This window comes from Falco cherrug, chromosome 6 (assembly GCF_023634085.1).
Source record: "Falco cherrug isolate bFalChe1 chromosome 6, bFalChe1.pri, whole genome shotgun sequence".
Taxonomy (NCBI): Eukaryota; Metazoa; Chordata; class Aves; order Falconiformes; family Falconidae; genus Falco; species Falco cherrug.
The window spans coordinates 20,991,601-21,010,261 of record NC_073702.1 but is presented as its reverse complement, the minus strand read 5'-3'; the positions used below and the strand labels follow the sequence as shown (position 1 = coordinate 21,010,261).

The 18,661-nt window shown below is 37.5% G+C and overlaps 1 protein-coding gene across 1 annotated transcript in view; it reads right to left on the bottom strand.

Annotated features, from left to right (window-relative positions):
- Positions 1 to 18,661, bottom strand: part of CSMD1 (CUB and Sushi multiple domains 1) — a 1,210,443-nt gene that overhangs the window by 314,036 nt on the left and 877,746 nt on the right. Inside the window, exons 13-15 of the mRNA XM_055714855.1 lie at positions 9,375 to 9,557; positions 7,292 to 7,618; positions 142 to 336 (exon numbers count right to left, since the gene is read on the bottom strand). Coding sequence (XP_055570830.1) covers positions 142 to 336; positions 7,292 to 7,618; positions 9,375 to 9,557 — 705 coding nt within the window. The remainder of the gene's footprint in view (positions 1 to 141; positions 337 to 7,291; positions 7,619 to 9,374; positions 9,558 to 18,661) is intronic.

Here is an 18,661-nt window from a genome sequence, read left to right as displayed (position 1 = left end):
TTATTGCTATCTCGTTTGACAAGATGAACAAATAACTTCAGCTAAAGCAATCTTATTTATGAGCAAAATGTAAAAAATAAGCTAAATTTAAATAGTTTCATCATTCAAACCGTAGGTATTAAGTGGAGATTGTGTCCTTACCTTCACAACGTGGGACAGTAGAGCTCCATACTACATTTCCATCTTGCATAATACATGTTATGGTTTCAGAACCTTGGGTTTTCACAAAGCCATCATCACAGTGAAAGGAAACAGAACTTCCAAGAAGGAATCTGTCTCCAAAACGCCTCCCATTTATAGGAATGCCTGGATCATGACACTCATTCTGACCAAAGGCTGGTAAAACATAGTATATAATAAGAATAACAACAACAATACTATTAATAATTACAACAAGAAGAAGTACCATCCCTTTTAAACTTGTTTTGTTTTGTTTTTTTTTTTTTTTAGAAGAGGGAAATAACATTTTATTTGTAATATAATAACACTTATTAGCACCAGAAAGGAATTCCTGCCACTGCAGCCAGTAGGTCAGACCCATCAAGGGCTCAACTTAAATGCATCTAAACACATAGCATGGGCAATAAACAAGATGAGTCAGTCGAGTGCACACCTGCAGGGCTATGATCTTATTGGCATCATGGAGATGTGGTGGGATGGCTCGCATGACTGGATGTTGGAATGGAAGGATACAATCTTTTTAGGGAAGACAGGCAGGGGAGAAGAGGAGGGGGTGTAACTCTCTATGTCAATAACCAGATGGAGTGCATGGAGCTCTTTCTGGGGATGGATGAGGACCTGACCAAGAGCTTATGTGTCAGGATTAAAGGGAGGGCTGGGGCAGATGACATTACTGAGAGGGTCTGCTACTGGCTGCCCAGCCAAGAAGACCAAGAGGATGAACAGAGATAGGAGCCACCTCACATTCCCAAGCCCTTATACTCACGGGGGACTTCAAACACCCAAGTATCTGTTGGAGGGACAACACAGCAGGGCACAAGCAATCTTGGACGTGCCTGGAAAACACTGGCAATAACTTTCTTCTCTATGTGATAGAGGAGCAAACAAGGAAAAGTGCTATACTGGACCATGTTCCTACCAACAAGGAGGAGCTTATGAGGAATATGAATCTCAAGGGCAGCCTTGGCTGCAGTGACCATGAAAAGGTGGAGTTCAAGATCCCTAGGGCAGCAAGGAGGGACCACAGCAAGATCACTGCCCTGGGCTTCAGGAGAGCTGACTTTGGCCTCTTCAGGGATCTGCTTGCTAGAGTGTCATGGGATAAAGCCCTGGAGGGAAGAGGGGCCCAAGAAAGCCAGTTAATATTCAAGGATCCCCTCCTCCAAGCTCAGGACCAATGCATCCCAACCAAGATAAGTCAGGCAAAAATTCCAGGAGGACTACATGGATGAACAAGGGGCTCCTGGATAAACTCAAACACAAAAAGGAAGCCTGCAGAGGGTGGGAGCAAGGACAGGGAGCCTGGGAGGAATACAGAGAACTTGCCCAAGCAGCCACGGAGCAGGTTAGGAAAGCTAAAGCGCTGATTTCATTAAATCAGGCCAGGTACACTAAGGGCAACAACAAAAGATTCTATAGGTACTTTGATGCTAAAAGGAAGACTAGGGAAATTGTGGGCCGTCTCCAGAAGGAAACAGGAGAGCTGGTTACCTGGGACATGGAGAAAGCTGAGGTACCCAATGACACTTTTGCCTTGGTCTTGCATGGACAAGTGCTCCAGCCACACTGCCTAAGTCGCAGAAGGCAAAGGCAGGCACTGGGAGAATGCAGAACTAACGACTGTGAGATCAGTTCAAGACTATGTAAAGAACCCAAAGGTGCACAGCTCCACAGGACCTGATGAGGTGCACCCACAGGTTCTAAGGGAACTGGCAGATGAAGTGGCTAAGCTGCTATCCATATTTGAGCAGCCATGGCAGTCTGGTGAAGTTCCCATGGGCTGGAAAAGGGAAACATAACCCCTATTTTTTTAAAGGGAAATAAAGAATACCCATGGGAACTACAGGCCAGTCAGGCTTTCCTCAGTGCCAGCCAGATCATGGAGCAGACTCTCCTGGAAACTATGCTAAGGCACATGGAAAATAAGGAGGTGATTGACTGGTGACAGCCAGCATGGCTTCACTAAGGACAAGTCCTGCCTCACAAATCTGGTGGCCTTCTACAATGGGGTCACAGCACTGGTGGATGAGGGAATAGCAATTGACGTCACCTACCTGAACTTGTGCAAAGTTATTGACACTTCCTACACGACATCATTGTTTGTGAACTGGAAAGACATGGATTGGACAAATGGACCACTTGGTGGATAATGAATTGGATAGATAGTTGCACTCAAGGAATTACAGTCAATGGCTCAGTGTCCAAGTGGAAGCAGTGACAAGTGGTGTTCCTCTGGGGTTGGTATTGGGACTGGCACTGTTCAACATCTTTGCTGGCAACATGGACACAGGGTTTGAATGCACTGTCAGCAAGTTTGATGAGAATACCAAGTGGTGTGGTGCTATAAACACGCTGGAAGGAAGGGATCCCATCCAGAGGGATCTTGACAGGCTTGAGACGTGGGCCCGTGTGAACCTCATGAAGTTCAACAAGGCCAAGTGCAAGTGCCTGCACGTGGATCAGGGCAGTCCTGAGCAAAAATACAGGCTGGGCAGGGAATAGATTGAGAGCAGCCCTGAGGAGAAGGACTTGAGGGTGTCGATGGATGGTAAGCTCAATATGGCCTGTCAATGTGTACTTGCAGCCCAGAAAGCCAACCAAATCCCACGCTGTATCAAAAGAAGTGTTACCAGCATGTTGAGGGAGGTGATTTTCCCCCTCTGCTTTTCTGTCGTGAGACTCCACCTGGAGTACTGTGTTTAGCTATGGGGCCCTCAACACAAGTAGGACATGGACCTGTTGGAGTGAATCCAGAGGAGGGCCACAAAGATGATTGGGGTCTGGAGCACCTCTCCTAGGAAAACAGCGTGAGGCAGTTGGGGTATTTCAGCCTGGAGAAGAGAAGTCTCTGGGGCAGGGGTCCTCAAACTTTTTAACCAGGGGGCCGGCGCGTGGATGAAGTGGCAGGCAGTCATCTGCGGCTGCTTGGTTTCCCCCCAACCCCCGGCGGGGGGTGGTGGGGGTGGTGGGGTTCTGTAAATACCGGGGGCCGGATTGAGGACCCTGGGGGGCCGTATCCAGCCCATGGGCTGTAGTTTGAGGAACCCTGCTCTGGGAAGACCTTATAGCAGCCTCCCAGTACTTAAAAGGGTCCTACAAGAAAGCTGGAGAGGGACTTTTTAGAAGGTCATGGAGTAATAGGACAAGGGAGAGTGGTTTTAAGCTGAAAAAGGGTAGATTTAGATATCAGAAAGAAATTCTTTACTGCTAGAATGGTGAGACACTGGCACAGGTTGCCCACAGAAGATGTGGATGCCTCGTCCCTGGAAGTGTTCAAGGCCAGGCTGGATGGGACTTTGAGGAACCTGGTCTAGTGGAAGGTGCCCTGCCCAAGGCAGGGGGCTGGAACCAGAGGATCTTTAAGATCACTTCCAACCCAAATCATTCTATAGTTCTAATATGATATGATAATATATAATACATGATACAATATAATTAAAAGCATAGAAAACTCCTCAGCAGAAAGTTGGCTTTAAATCCAGTGACTTTCCCACAGATGCAACATAGTTCAAATGGAAGGAAGGGTTTTAGTTACGTGTGGCTAAAATACAGTAGAATACCTTGGTTAAATTTCCCACTAGACAAAATCTAGATGTTTGCCTCCAACATAATCAGAAGTATGGTTTTTACATTGTAGGTAATCTGTCAGAAATAAAGGCTACTGCTAAAGAACTATGGCCACTGCTTAGGCCAGACAGCGCAACATTCTAGTGGAACACTCGGAGCAGTCTGCCTCTAACTAGTGATGTGGCAACACGGTGCGACCCAAACCTTCATGTGCACCTGTGACCTCATGGGGGTGTTCTCACCAGCATGCGGATGGATCAGTGGATCAGTGAGTTGCAGACAGCAGCACTGTCGGTCTATGTAAAGCCAGGGGACCTCTGTGCCCTTCATGAGGTGTGTGCAAGTCAGGGAACTCATTTCAAGTAAAAGGGGTGAGTGCTTGTAACTCATACATCCTGTGAGGGGAAGGTGTGTATGTAAATCTTAGCAGAGCAGGATGAAGATGTATTAGAGTGGGAAGGTATTTACAAATTGATAAGTGTTAACAGTCACAAGTGATGTTCCCCAGGGCTCTAGTATCGTACCGGGGCCAGTTCTGTTTAATATCTTTATTGATGATCAGAACGAGGGGATTGAGCACACCCTCAGTAAGTTTGCATATGACACCAAACTGGGGAGGAGTGTTGATCTGCTTGAGGGTAGGAAGGCTCTGCAGAGGGAGCTGGACAGGCTGGATCAAAGGAATGAGTCCAATGATATGAGGTTCAACAAGAAGTGCCAGGTCCTGCATTTGGGTCACAACAATCACACGCAACACTACAGGCTTGGGGAAGAGTGGCTGGAAAGCTGCCTAGCAGAAAAGGGTCTAGGGGTGCTGGTTAACAGGTGGCTGAGCATGAGCCAGCAGCGTGCCCAGGTGGCCAAAAAGGCCAACAGCACCCTGGATTGTATCCAAAGTAATGTGGCCAGCAGGACTAGGGAAGTGATCGTCCCCCTGCACTCAGCACTGGTGAGGTGCACCTTGAATACTGTGTTCAGTTTTGGGCCTCTCGCCACAAGACAGACACTGAGATGCTGGAGCATGTCTGGAGAAGGGCAACGAAGCTGGTGAAGGGTCTAGAGAACAACTCCTATGAGGAGCAGCTGAGGGTCCTGAGGTTGTTTAGCCTGGAGAAAATGAGGCTCAGAGGAGACCTTATTTGTCTCTACAGCTACCTGAAATGATGTTGTAGTGAGGTGGGTGTCAATCTCTTTTCCCATGTAACAAGTGAGAGGACAAGAGGAAATTGCCTCTTAATTGTGCCAGGGGAGGTTTAGATTGGATGTTAGGAAAAAATCTTTCACCATAAGGGCTGTCAAGTATTATAACAGGCTGCAGAGGGAAGTAGTTGGGTCACCATCCATGGAAGTATTTAAAATATATGTAGTACTTAGGGACACAGATTAGTGGTGAACTTGGCAGTGCTAGGTTAATGGTTGGACTCCATTATCTTAAATGTCTTTTCCAACCTAAACAATTCTATGATTCTATGATACTAAGACAAACCAGGCAGCACAAGGAAGCACCAATTATGGTCACAGCACCAAGCCTGTGAGTGTTCAAGGAGTGTCTGGATGATCTTTTAGTCATATGGTTCAGTTTTAGGTAGTTCTGGAGCAAGAAGTTGGACTTTGTGATCCTTATGGGTCTCTTCTAACTCATATTCTATGATTCTAAGATGTTGTAAGAGTCTTACATTGTGGTTTATCTGTTGAATTGCTGATATTTATCCTGACTCTACAGTTCACTGATTGTCTGCTATATTTCATTAATAAATCAATAAACTGTTTTGATCCTGATTTGATTTAAACCATGAGTAGAGCACTTTCCCTGCAACACACAGGAGGTCCAGAAATACTAGCACGTTGGCTGAACTTAAACTAAGCATTTCCTACAAACATTAAGAATTCATAAAGGAGGGGGAACTCCCATTTGTCATCTTGGTTTCCCACTGTGGATGCATACGTGATCTTAGATAATTCTAGCATATAAGGTGTGCATCAAGCTCAGCAGTAACACTACTGTAAAAAAAGAAGTGTGGTGGAAAGCTCTTTTGCATAACACCTAGGTGATCAGGACTCTTAGGGAGGTTATCCACGAGTATTACATCCCTGACTGCATACTTCTCCATCTTCAAACAGAAATAGTAAAGACTGTAATTATGGTCTGTCTTTGACAGAATAGCATACGGGAAAAAGGATCTCAATCTCAGACACAAGCAGACCTAGATTTCAGGCCTCATATTTTCTGGTCAATCTTTTAATCTCTACAGTCTCAGTTAAGGTGAGGATCTCCCTTTTTTCTTTATGCCATTTTCAAAAGGTTTATAATTAGCCCTTTTCTCTGAAAGGAAAGGAACAATTTAGGCATCTAAGACTTAAAAAGGGTTGTAATCCATGAATTCCAGTTTTATGTGGGGGCATCTTCCTAAGTAATGCAAGGAAACACCTTGACCCTGCACACACACTGTTAATTGATTATCTTTACTGACCTAAGATAGTAACAGTGCAACATGTGACACACAACTTTATTGTCAATTAACTTCTTCTATAACCTTTAGAAGATAATTTCTGTAACTAAAAAAATAACGTCCACATAAGTAATGTCTTTGAATGATGAATAAAACTTCTTGGAGAGTTAGCAGTCTATGGCAAATGTAATGTTTTCTACATGACAATGATGTTCCTAGAGTTTTCAACTGGGAGTACAGTTGCATAATATCCTTTCATATACCATATATTTTTTTAGCCTAGTTTCCCAAATGAAAAAAACTTGTGCTTTCAGTAGCTCTCTATATGCATGTGACTGCTAGGTCCACATTTAAAAGCTTTTGAACTTGTTGACCAGTTACAACTAAATTTTGTACATTTCAGAAGTGTATTCTCAAAGATATTATGTTCTTAATATTCTTAAAGAAACTGTAGCTGGAAAGAAGAGTGAATTCTTAAAATTAGTGCAGTCCTATAGGAAAGACTTCTGCATGAGATCAGCTATGTTCTTAGACACTAGAAAAAGCATGAGGGGTACTATTATGTGTATTGCAAAGAAGAGATCTATATTCTTAGGGGTGTGTATTCTTAGATACCACACCATGTAACTGGAAGGTAAAATGCAAAAGCAAAGCAGGTTCCAAGAGCTATTTATTTGCAATGGTATTCTAGTTGCTTTTTATATGTCTATGCTTTTGAGATTAACATCTCCATATCTTAACACCTTTGTAAACTTATTTCTGCTGGTTCCATTGAGAAGTATATTAAATCACTTGCACTGGATGCTTTGATCTGAATTATCTGGACTTTATTTATGTGCTCTGCTCTTATGCAGTTTCAACCAAAAAGGGTTATATAATCAAGGGAATTCCTCAGCACTATAACAGTTAAAATAAACAAATTATAAAGATTCAGATATGCTAATGATTAACCAGAAGACAGCTGAAAGAAGGGCAATTATACAAGCATTACAATTTACTTCTTTTATAAATAAAAACTTGCTCTTATTTTCATTATTACGAAGAAAGATAGCTTGATTTTAAGACCAGGCATAAAATAAAGCAGAGGTTCTTACTTGTGTAAGTGATATTAAATCCTCTTCCAGTGGTAGAGTGATCCGACTGAAATTCAAGCCTTACTATATGCCCACTGCTAGCCAACTGAGAAGGGACCTCGTTGCCAGAAAAAGTGCCAAGAGGTGGTAAATCTGAAATCCCATCATCTTTCACTGTAAGGTAGTCAAATTGTGGCTCTACATCAAAGTCGTTGAAAATCAGATGGATTCTGCTTCCTGGCTCTGAGATAATTAACCAAACACAGTTCATATTGTTCCCATACTCCTCAGGGTAATTTGGAGAAAGAATAATTCCAGATGGTGTGGTGAAGTTGAAGAAACATGAGACTAAAAAAAACAACAATAGATTCTCAAAATACTATCAACAAACATTACAAAAGCTTGTATTCATATTTTTTATTTTTGTGGAAAAGGATGCTTTTGAAGCCTGGATGTCAAAACTACCACACATGTAAGTTGGAAATGTGTATGACTGTCAGAACAGACTATAACATGTCAGCCTTGCATGTTTTTATTTCCCCAAGTGAGGTTAAGTGACTGCACCAAGGCCTGCAAGAAATTATTAGAGGCATGTAGAAAATGCCAAAGAAATCAAAAATAATGCCTGATGTGTCTTAATCTGGGAAAATTGGCAGGTTTGTTTGCAAATGAAAATACAATCTCCAAATTTAAATGTGATTTTCTTCTAAAAGGAGTATGTGTCAAAATGTATTTAGCAATCCGAAACATCAAGCACAAGTGCTGGTTTTGTCTGTAGCACACAAAGTTCATGCTGATGCAAATAATAGTAGAAATTTAGTTATGCTTCAATCACGAACTCCTAAGATTATACAGTACAAACTTATTTTACCTCTAGTTTCCCCTGGACAACACAGGGCAATTAAACAAAAATAACTCATAGCTCTCCTTCTTTGTCACTCCTTTGGGCCAATTTTCATCATGACAATTCCTAACTGATTTCAGAGTCATGAGGTACATTCATAAAGAGGAAAGCTCACTGCATATTAATTAACACAAAGGATAACCTTTACTGAGCTCTTCAGATGTGTCAAATGGAATTCAATGTTTGTAAACAGATGTTGTATGTTTAGGTTACATTATCTTTCATAGGGCATATGCAGATCAAACAGTAGAGCACAGTAAAATATTCCACACTATTGCCAACAGAAACTAACATATCAACCCCATGCAATACAGCACCATGAAGAAACACAACTTCCGTCTTCAGAGAGAATTGCAGCCACACTGTCTCCATGCTCAGGCCTTAGATGCTTGAACACATTTCAGCATTGCATGGGCATATAGAGACTTCTTACAGTCCAGAGCAAGCTTACTGAGCTTGGTTAAGTCCTGTATCGACACAGCTGAAAAGTACATATGTGTCCAAGCAGAATTGGACACCTCACTAAGGTTGTTTTGAAAATCCACTACTGAATTACAAGACTCTTTATAGGAGAAGGTAATGTGGTTTGGAGAACAAAAATGCCAAATGTACCTCTGCACTAGAAAGATCTACTCTATTTGCCATAGAAGAAGAAAGAAAAGTAAGAAAAAACCCACCTATTTAAATCTCTCTACAAGCTTACCTTCAAACACATTTTACCTTTTAAAACAAAATTTACACTAAAGATCTTACCTACCCTTTTTCCATGTTGGATATAGTTATATTCCTTATATTCATTTTCATGCTTTATCAGGATATCAGAACCACACCCCACACCCCCAGTCTTTTCTTACATGGATCTGCAGACTGCTTTGCACTGGCAGAATCAATGTGTATGTGCCACAGAGTCCTTTTGAACACTTATATGCTATTAGGAATTGCTCATTTAGAGTCTAATTCAACACATATTTACATTAAGAGTGTGAAATGATTCAATTAAACATAAAATGAGGGGAAAGAACATTCTAAAGCAGTTCTACATGATGTTCCCCGTAAATGAGCTATGACTGAGTCAACTAAAAAACCATGTGACTGAAAAAGGTCTTTTGAATTATTTTCCTGCTGGCTAGTCACAAGTGCTAAGAAAAGCAGGAGGCTAACTAAAGTCAGATAAATAATATAGAAAACAAGTATTCTTACAAACACAGCTGGGTTTGTTGCCAGACCACTGGTTGTTTTGTTGACATGTGATTGCTCTCTCTCCCACCAGTTCAAAAGCTGCTTGACATTCAAAAGTAAGTGTGTCTCCATGCAGAAAACTGCTGCCAGTCCTTTTTCCATATGACGGAATTCCAGGGTCGCCACAACCTCCTTTCTCAATTTCTGAATATCAAAAAATTCAAACACAATATTAAGGAAAATATATTTGTGAGCAATTTATATGTCAGTATCAGAAGTGCTTTCAAAATATTTGGCATCATGCCTTAAATTAATATTTACAGCTGAAAGTGAACTAGGGGTAAATGCTGTAAAACTGCCTCTAAGATGACTTAGGATCTAAAGTCTTTTCACAGGCTAATAGCTTCCATACCTGTATGGCTGAAGATAACACAATACTCGTGTTTAACTGCATGGCTGCACTGACTTGGAGCATATTTGAAGGTAAAATTATAAAGCCAGAGTCTTGATTCTAACCGTGGACATGTGTAGATCCTATTTTTGGTAATGAAGTACTAGTAATAAAGAATCTATCTTAACTCTCATATCTGCAATTCCATTTATAAAGCTATTATCAATATGATTAAAAGTATATAGTTTACTGATAGTGTCAATGCCCTTCGTAAGCACTAAAATATAATATAAACAAAACTGAGGAACTGTTTCTTAATATCATACTTCGAATTAGAGCCACACTTTTCCCAGCTACATTCAGTGTCGTGGAAAAGAGATTAACGTTTTGGATTATACTTCCTAGATATTCTCTAGGACATCTGATATTTCAGTTATTTATTTTGTAGATATTGAATGTACATATAGAAGATAAGAATATAAAAAACTTAAGTCTTATGACAGTTACGAATAACAACATTAGGAAAGAAAATGTAAATATTAATTGCCTGTGATATAAATGCTGAATCATCTTACAAGTTACTATACACATGCCTGTCCATCAAATATGAAGGCTTCATTTCTTTGCCATTAAATTTAAAGGAGTTATTTTTGTCAATTTCCATTTGAGCAGAAAAGTAACAATAAAGCACTTCTGATTCCATAAACTGTGTTTTTACATCTGTAGGAAAATGTCTTAAATCTGATTCAAATTAAATTAGTGATAAAATTCTGATTATTTAAATGTTTCTAGTTCAATTCAAGGTATGAAGTCTGAAACATTAATTCACTGAATGGTATAAATATTAATATAATTTAATACCATTGAAAATGTCAGCTGTCAAATATTGTTTAATCTACTAATGTTACATGCTGGAAGAAGTGTATATTCTGAAATACTATCTCCAACAGAAGTTTTAAGATGCAGGATGGCATTATTATGATGTGTGAAGTCAAACCACTATGTTTACACTCTTAAAGAAGTTGCGAACAGATTACTGACAAGCATTTTCACAAAGGTATGCCACATTTCACAAAGGAACAGGTTATTCATCAGGATAAAAAGAGGTATACATTTTTTTCTTGGTAATCTTAAAATCAAACTTTGAATAGAAAATTAGAAGCAACTATTCCATCTATGAATTCAAAGCAGTTCCAGAGTAAGTTGTTTTATTTAAATAATTTGTCTTACCAGAACGCTAGAATGTATCAGATAAATGAAAACATCTTCAAAGAAGTCCAGTACACAAATATAATTAAATACCACTAAAGCAATATCATAAATAATATTGAAAAATAAAGATTAAATATTATATATGTTTACAAATGCTTTAATGCAGTTTCATCAGCCTGCTCCTACTGAGACATTGATTCCTACTGCCTCAGTGGAGCAGTGGAAACCTGTGTGTTTCCAGCAATCCACAGCTCCATATCCTAGATGAAAATGTGGAGAGCTACAGAAAATCAGAAACCACATTTTAATTGCATTTTAAGTTTGTCTCCTCCACTGACAGCAGAGCTATCCTAATCCAGCATGTGAGAATTATCATAAGCACTCTTTTCCAAAACCCTGTTGTATCTTGGAGATCAGGGCAATACCGTCTCAGGAAGGAATATCAGGATGCAAATCACAAGGTTTTGCAAAGACATTGCTGAAGATGTATCCCTTAAAAGAAAACAACATATGTTTCTTTCCATGGTCAACAGAGGAAGTATCAAGATATCTTTAATTAACAAATTTACTGAAGTAGAAGACAGAGCAGGATGCTTTTTTAACTCTCAAGAGATACACCAAACCCTAGGAGAGGGGTACGGATCAGTGAACCAAAACTTTTAATAGAAATTACTGAGAACGAGACTTCTGGCAGGTTGAATATTCCTTTTTTTGTAGTAAATGAGTACAGTATGTCTTTAGTCAGAACTGAGCTTCTATTGTTGAAGGCATGACTGCAGGATAAACTCTGAGACTAAGCAAATACTTTGTGCTTCTTAATATATGCTCCTCATACAAATATGCCCACTTTTACTTGGAGATATTATTTTGGATTTTTAAATATCTTATTTGGAAGCACAAACAAGTTTAAAATCTAAAACTAATTTCAGGTCAAACATTTTTTAAAATACTTTTAGTCTTTGGAAAAATAAAGGTGTATTAAAATTTTTCTCAAAAATATTTTAATGATGAACTTTAGGTTCTTTCTTAAAATACATTAAAGGGAGTTTTTAAATGAAATTATCTTAGATTGGAAAGCCAAATAACTCATAAAAATGTCAAAATGAAATGTATTACCTTTATTTCCATTTCAATTTTCAGTGTGTATGCTTTTGTTCAACATAAAAACAATTCAACAAATGTCACAAATTTATAAAACACTTCTGAGGATGCCTTATTTGCATTTTGACAATAAAAAGCTTGAACAATTCCATCTAGTTCTAGAGATCTACATCTTCACAACCCTTGAAGTGAAGACTATCTATCCTTAGCAGAAAATACACTCAAGTAAAAAAAAAAAAGTTATTCAGGTTGACAGAAAGCACTCATTTTTAATGGACAACATTCACTTTGATCCTAAAGTTTCATATAAATTTCCTAGTATGAAGATTCAATATAACATGCATATCATATCACTCTTACTCACATTACAGGTGTAACTATCAATACCAGAATTTTAGATCAATTAATATTCTACCAATTAATTTTACAGAGAGACAAAAGTCACCATAACAAAAGAACACCCAATTTAGATGCTTTAACAACTTTCCATGCACTTTTTCAGTTCAACATCTGTCTTTGCGTTTGTATTGCAAGTAATTAATGCATGCAGTAGAATATTTCCTTCCAAAATATTTGAAAAATACCAAAACCTCAAACAGCTGCATCTTAACTGACTGAATTTCTTACAGATAGACTCATTGCAGGTCTGTAGTGGTTAAGATGACAAAACTTCCCTTCCCCATAAAAAGACAAAAACTTTTAGTAGTAATCTGTTATAATACCCAAATTTTAAAATGCTTATTAAGGTGTTGAAAAAGATATAGAACTATGTAAATATTCTGCCAGCACCAGAACCCAATATTAAATATTCACTTCCTTAATTTTCAGCAAACCATGAGGGAGAGACAGAACAAAGCAGACTGTCAGATGCAAGACTGTCTGTACATTTCTTTTTAGTAGAGAGCTAGATTTCTGTCACATAGTAATGACAGACCAAAACATAGGGAAGACAGAGAAGGTCAAATTCAGGGTTCAGTATTTATATGTAAAGAATACTATTTGTTTATAACTAGATCTACAGTAGTACAGGTATGTAATAATTCCCAATATTTTTCTGTCCTCTGGGATGTAACATAGCTTTTTATTTCATTTTCTCTTCTGGTACCTGTCTTACTTCCACTGATTTGATCAGAAAACTAATTTTTTAAATGTCTAAATGCAGTTGAGGTGCATTGTGCCTCTTTTTTCAACACACACAGCAATTACTCTCCTTCATAATTTGCAAAGAGGCTTTTCTACAAAGAGAACATTCTTCTGGCCAAGTTAGTTGAGCTCTTAGAGAAATCCTATGGGACAGAAAAGGTTCTTAAAATAAAAACCATGAAAATAAAAGCTATGCTAACACATTTCAAGTGTGGCAAAAAAACCCTTGTTCCTTTAGGATTATTCTGTGTACCCAGTCAATGTGGGACTTCCTTTTAGCTGAGTCCTTAGAGCTGTGTGCACTTCATGAAGTTTGCAAATAAGCTCTCAAACTCAAATTTGAACATCAGCTTCCTCTGGTTACTGAAATATTAACATTGATCTTATTCAATTGTTTATGGCTTTCACATACTGTCTTTCAGTAGCATGGGGAAAGAGACTTTTCATCTTGTTTGTAAAACAGGAATACTCAGTTTCAGGGAATATTCTCTCTTTAATGTTGGAAAAATGACAAGATTTGATTTCTGATGAGAAGATCATATGCATCTGAATTTAATCAGAGAAGTTTCTGTTGCTGTGTTTTCTTTCACAGAAAGAAATATGGCGATTCTAAAGTATATTAAGTATCTAAATAAGTATTATGACTACTATTTGAAAGGTGTCATATATTATAAAATAATTTAAAGATTAAAACAATTGGGAGTATTGAATTTATTAGGCATGGTAGTAAATGGTAGTAATGTACTCCCCCCCCACTAGATTACAAATACACAGTCAAATTTAAAACCTTAATGCCACTATGTCTTAATGCCACTTAATGCCAATATTCTAGCTTAGATAATTAGTGAATTATCATAAAATCACTAAATCTGAGCTAGATACAACTTTTACTAGTAGAGTATTAATAACATCCTCACATTTTAATAACTCATATTTATAAATGCAATTTAAATTAGTGTTTTAAACATGTTACATAAAAATCCATGTTTCAAAGAAGAGATACATAAATAAACTTCAGTATTTGAAAGTCTATGAGAAAGCTGAAATCAATAACTCTAAAACCTAAAATCATGACTTTGACAACATTTCATAATTATCGCCTTAGCTACAGTCAAGATAAGTTAAGGGAAACTAAGAACTGACACATGTATACATTTACAATAAAAAAAGAAGAGAGAGTTTGTTAGCTTATTTCCATGTTACATAGGACCTTTTCTGTTTAACATCTAAACTCTTTAAAGACAGGCCACTCATGTTATAAATACAAGAAAAAAATATTATTAATTTTATTTCTTCTTATTCCTTATACCCACCTGCGTTACAGTCATAATACCAGACACGGTGGAATCTGATTTAAAAACACAAGTGGAGACACTCTTATAGAAAGAGAAGGGATAAAGAGATATGCTCAGGATTGCAGAAGGTGACATAAATACAAGAATTATATTATATATATGTTTCCTGCAAAGGAACATGGGAACAATTAGGGAAAGTGAAAATGATAAATCAAAACTAAGAGAAAAAAATGTATCAGATGATAGCACATAATTGGACTGTAGAAGTGACTATTAAGGCTAACATGAGATTGGGCTAAATCTATAAACAGGGTGGCCTTACATGATGGTTTTATAGATGATCACAATTTTGTCATTATTCCAGTAAATCTCTTCAAAGAAATTTTACAGTACAATTTATTATCAGTCTCCAACTATAAAAAGAGAAGGCCTCCTTCACAGATCATATGGTTCCTAGCACCATTTTAAGAGATTCTCACAATTTCTCTGAAATGTTTTGTCCTTGCTGCTATCGAAAAAGCTACAGGTCGTATCCAGTAGATTAATTTTTGTTGCTTCTACGTTATTGTATTCTATTTCAGTATTAAAAACCAAACATGACCTTAGAATCAGACAGATGGAAAAGTAACATGACATTTTTTTATAGGAAATCCGTTTAAGCTAACAGTTCACTATCATAGTATATTAATATCTTGTTGGTAATAATATATCATACCACATCATATCATATCGTAATGTGTCGTATCGTAACATATCATATCATAACATACCTTACAATATAAAAATCCTTGAAAGTAATAAAACAATCTGAGAAGAAAACCGATTGAACTTCTTTGACAAACATTTTAATATTTACCATGTACTTCAGTATTCCATTACAGAATGCAGAAAAACAAAATGTCATTGGTTTGCCATCAATTTCACATGCCCGGGGGTAGATGTAGACCAAATCTGAACAGGCATGAGGAAGAAGCTCTCTGTTACTTGGGGAAAAGTTTATGATACCAACTAAACAACTGATTAAACTGCAGATGAAATTCATTATTTATAATTGTAGAAAATTAAATATGGAAAAAAACATATACTGAGCTTGCAAGCACAATAATTGGTTCTGACTTGATGGTTACCACTCAGGAACAAGAATTCTTGCACCCTAAAGATAATCCTATGATACTGTAAGCTACTGAAAATGTTAGTAACTGCTAGGAAAGGAGCACTGAACAAAACAGAAAATAGTATTCTGACATCACACAAAAACCTATTTTATGTACACTAAATATTGTATGCAGTTCTGTTCCTCCATATAAAAAAGGATACATCAGAATGAGAGAAGGAAAACAAAAGATCAAAGTTACTGTTTCTGAGGAACTGAGAACCAATTACATAGACTGGAAATCTCTTTTTTCAGCAGGTGAAATATATGTGTTCTAAAAGTGATTGCACAAATACATGGAAGAAAAGAGGAAATACAATGCACAAATACATTAGAGACAAAGAGGAAGCACTTGAGCCACACATCACTGGGAACAGGGAAAATTCTCTGAGATTATCTCTGTCTTGATTTATCACTGAATACTTAACCATGTTCTTTCCTTACACAATCATTATTGTTTAGTATCAACATTTTATGGTCTTTCAGTTTCACTGTATACTTTTATTCTGATGTTTTGTGATAAGGAAAGTCCTATTGTTCAAATTGCGGAGTTCATGTTTCTTTACTAACAGAAAGAGTAAAGCCTGTCTATACATCAGGCTGAGCAGTGCCCTGGACAAAGGTTAGCCCAAAGATACCCTGTGGAATGCAAGTTGGCATGCTATGGTAGAAAATAGGAAGTACAGTCGAAAACAAGCACAGCTGCCTCAGAAATGATCAGAATAACATAAGGATGAATCCTGTGAAAAGGTGAACGATGAAATGAAGCAAGAGACAATATAAGAGCTTGTAGAAAGTCATTAAATGTAAGAGAAAGAAAAAGAGCTATTCAGGAAAGGAGAATGAAGAACATCTTCACTTTTTCAGAAAAAAATAAATGAATTCACAGCTATGTAACAAAAGTTTAAATAAAATTAATTAAAGGGCTGGATAGGAGGAGGGCAGGTTAAGGACTATTTAGAAAATGCAGACATATTCAAGGGAACAGGGCCTAATTAAATTCACATTAAAGATCCTAAACTGAAGCAGTCTATGAACTATTAGCAATTATCTTCAAGAACTTATGGAGGACAAGGGAGGCCCCAGCTGACAGGACAAGGTCACATGTAATGACTGTCTCAAAAACTGGAGAAAAAAGGACCCAAGGAATTACACAATTTCATGTGTATATAATCTGTCCCCTCAAACTGCGAAAGTGATACGCTTTATCCTCCTTTACAATAGAACGTCCTTGAACATCTTTACCTAAAATAATCTTAAATCCTGGCAAGGAAGACATGGTAGTTGCCTAGACGAGAATCAATGTGCTACTGATAATTTAAAAGTACAAATCAACTTGTCTAATTATAGGACTGTAAAGCCAGCACTGATCCTAAGCAAAGTAGTGCAACAGCCAACACAGGAGTCTATTTTGAAAGGGTTAAAAGATGAAAATATAATTAACATTAGTTAACATGGTTTTATGGAAAATTGGTCATATCATACAAACAATATGATTTTTAGATCATAAACTTGATTGACACAATATATTTGGACTTCTTTCAACCACTTAATTTAGCAAAAAATGGCATCCAAATTAAAAATCGGCATCAGAAAATCAATTTAGCACATATTAAATTGATTAAAATTAGAGAATGGTAGTATCTCAAAGCATAAATGTGAATAAAAATTATCATTAGGTAATAGAACTGCTTCAACTAGATTAGTATATGTATCTTTTAGACCAATCATAACATTATATAATGTTATACAAATGATATTACAAAAAAACAGTGGCATAGTATTTTCAAGATGCTGTAGCCCTGTGGCATATATTGTAGGTGTACATGTCTTCTTGTGCCTCTATACCCACATAAGATCTGCTTTTTCTCATACTCTTCAAAGGAAAAAGCAAGCACCAAAATTTCAAGCCTATGCCAGCTGAGAATTTTGTAAAATAAAATTAATGTTTGATGGCACGACCTTATTTTCCCTGAATATCCACTTCTGTACCTTACAGTGGGTGTTCATCTTTAAAGACCAAGAAGGATGAGCCCATTTTCACCAAACATAACGGAAGATTAAAAGGGATGTCATGCATGGGATTTGTGGGAGCTTCAAGACTGGAATGCTACTAATGCAAGTTATAGAAACAGTAAGTGCTCAAATGAAAAATGTCAGCTTTGGAATCCATCCATGGATATGGATAAAGAGGGAGAATGATGCCTTAGTAGTATCTGAAATAGGAAAAGTGATTACACTGCAACTGAACGTACTAATATTACTACAGCGTGGACTTAGGAATAACTTAATTTTACTTTACTTCGTAAAGAAGTAAGGAGGAAATGCTGCTCTAAAAACGTTCTTCTGAAGGGAAGAAAAGAAAAAAAAGAAAGCATATTTACACGCTACACTCATATTCTATGTCTGCAGGACAAATCCTGCCCTCCAGGGTTGGACGCAGTCCAGGAACTTTTAGTGTTTTGGGGGAATGCACAATTTACCCCAAGATTTCTAAGTTTCTCTCTTTGATTAATTTTAAAACTTTATTGCATGCGACCCCTTCTGTCTGCAAAGAGGTTCCTGTTCTTACCTACATTCTTATCTATTCGTATCTATAGCTTGTATGATTACAGTTTTTTTGCTGTGCCTTCTTCCTTCTTGGCTCCTGTTCTCTCGGCCACCTGAGAGTCCTGGACTGTGCTTAAACAAGACATGCTTTCCTTCTCTTTCCAAAGATGTCAACCTGATCAAGGCTTTAGCAACCAGGACAAGGCAAACAAAACTTTTTCTCCCTAATACAGCACGCTTTCTGAGGAACATCTTAACATAACTACTCTAAAGAAAAATAAAAGCCTCACAGCTTAGAATTCACTCTGTAAGATATTCCATATAACCATACTGAAACAGTGTATACCTATACATGCATGTAAATATTTTGCTGGGACAGTATGCATGCAAGAAAATAAATAAATAAATAAAATTAATGCATTCTTTTCAGTGAGAGTAATTAAACAACTGAAATTTCACAAAA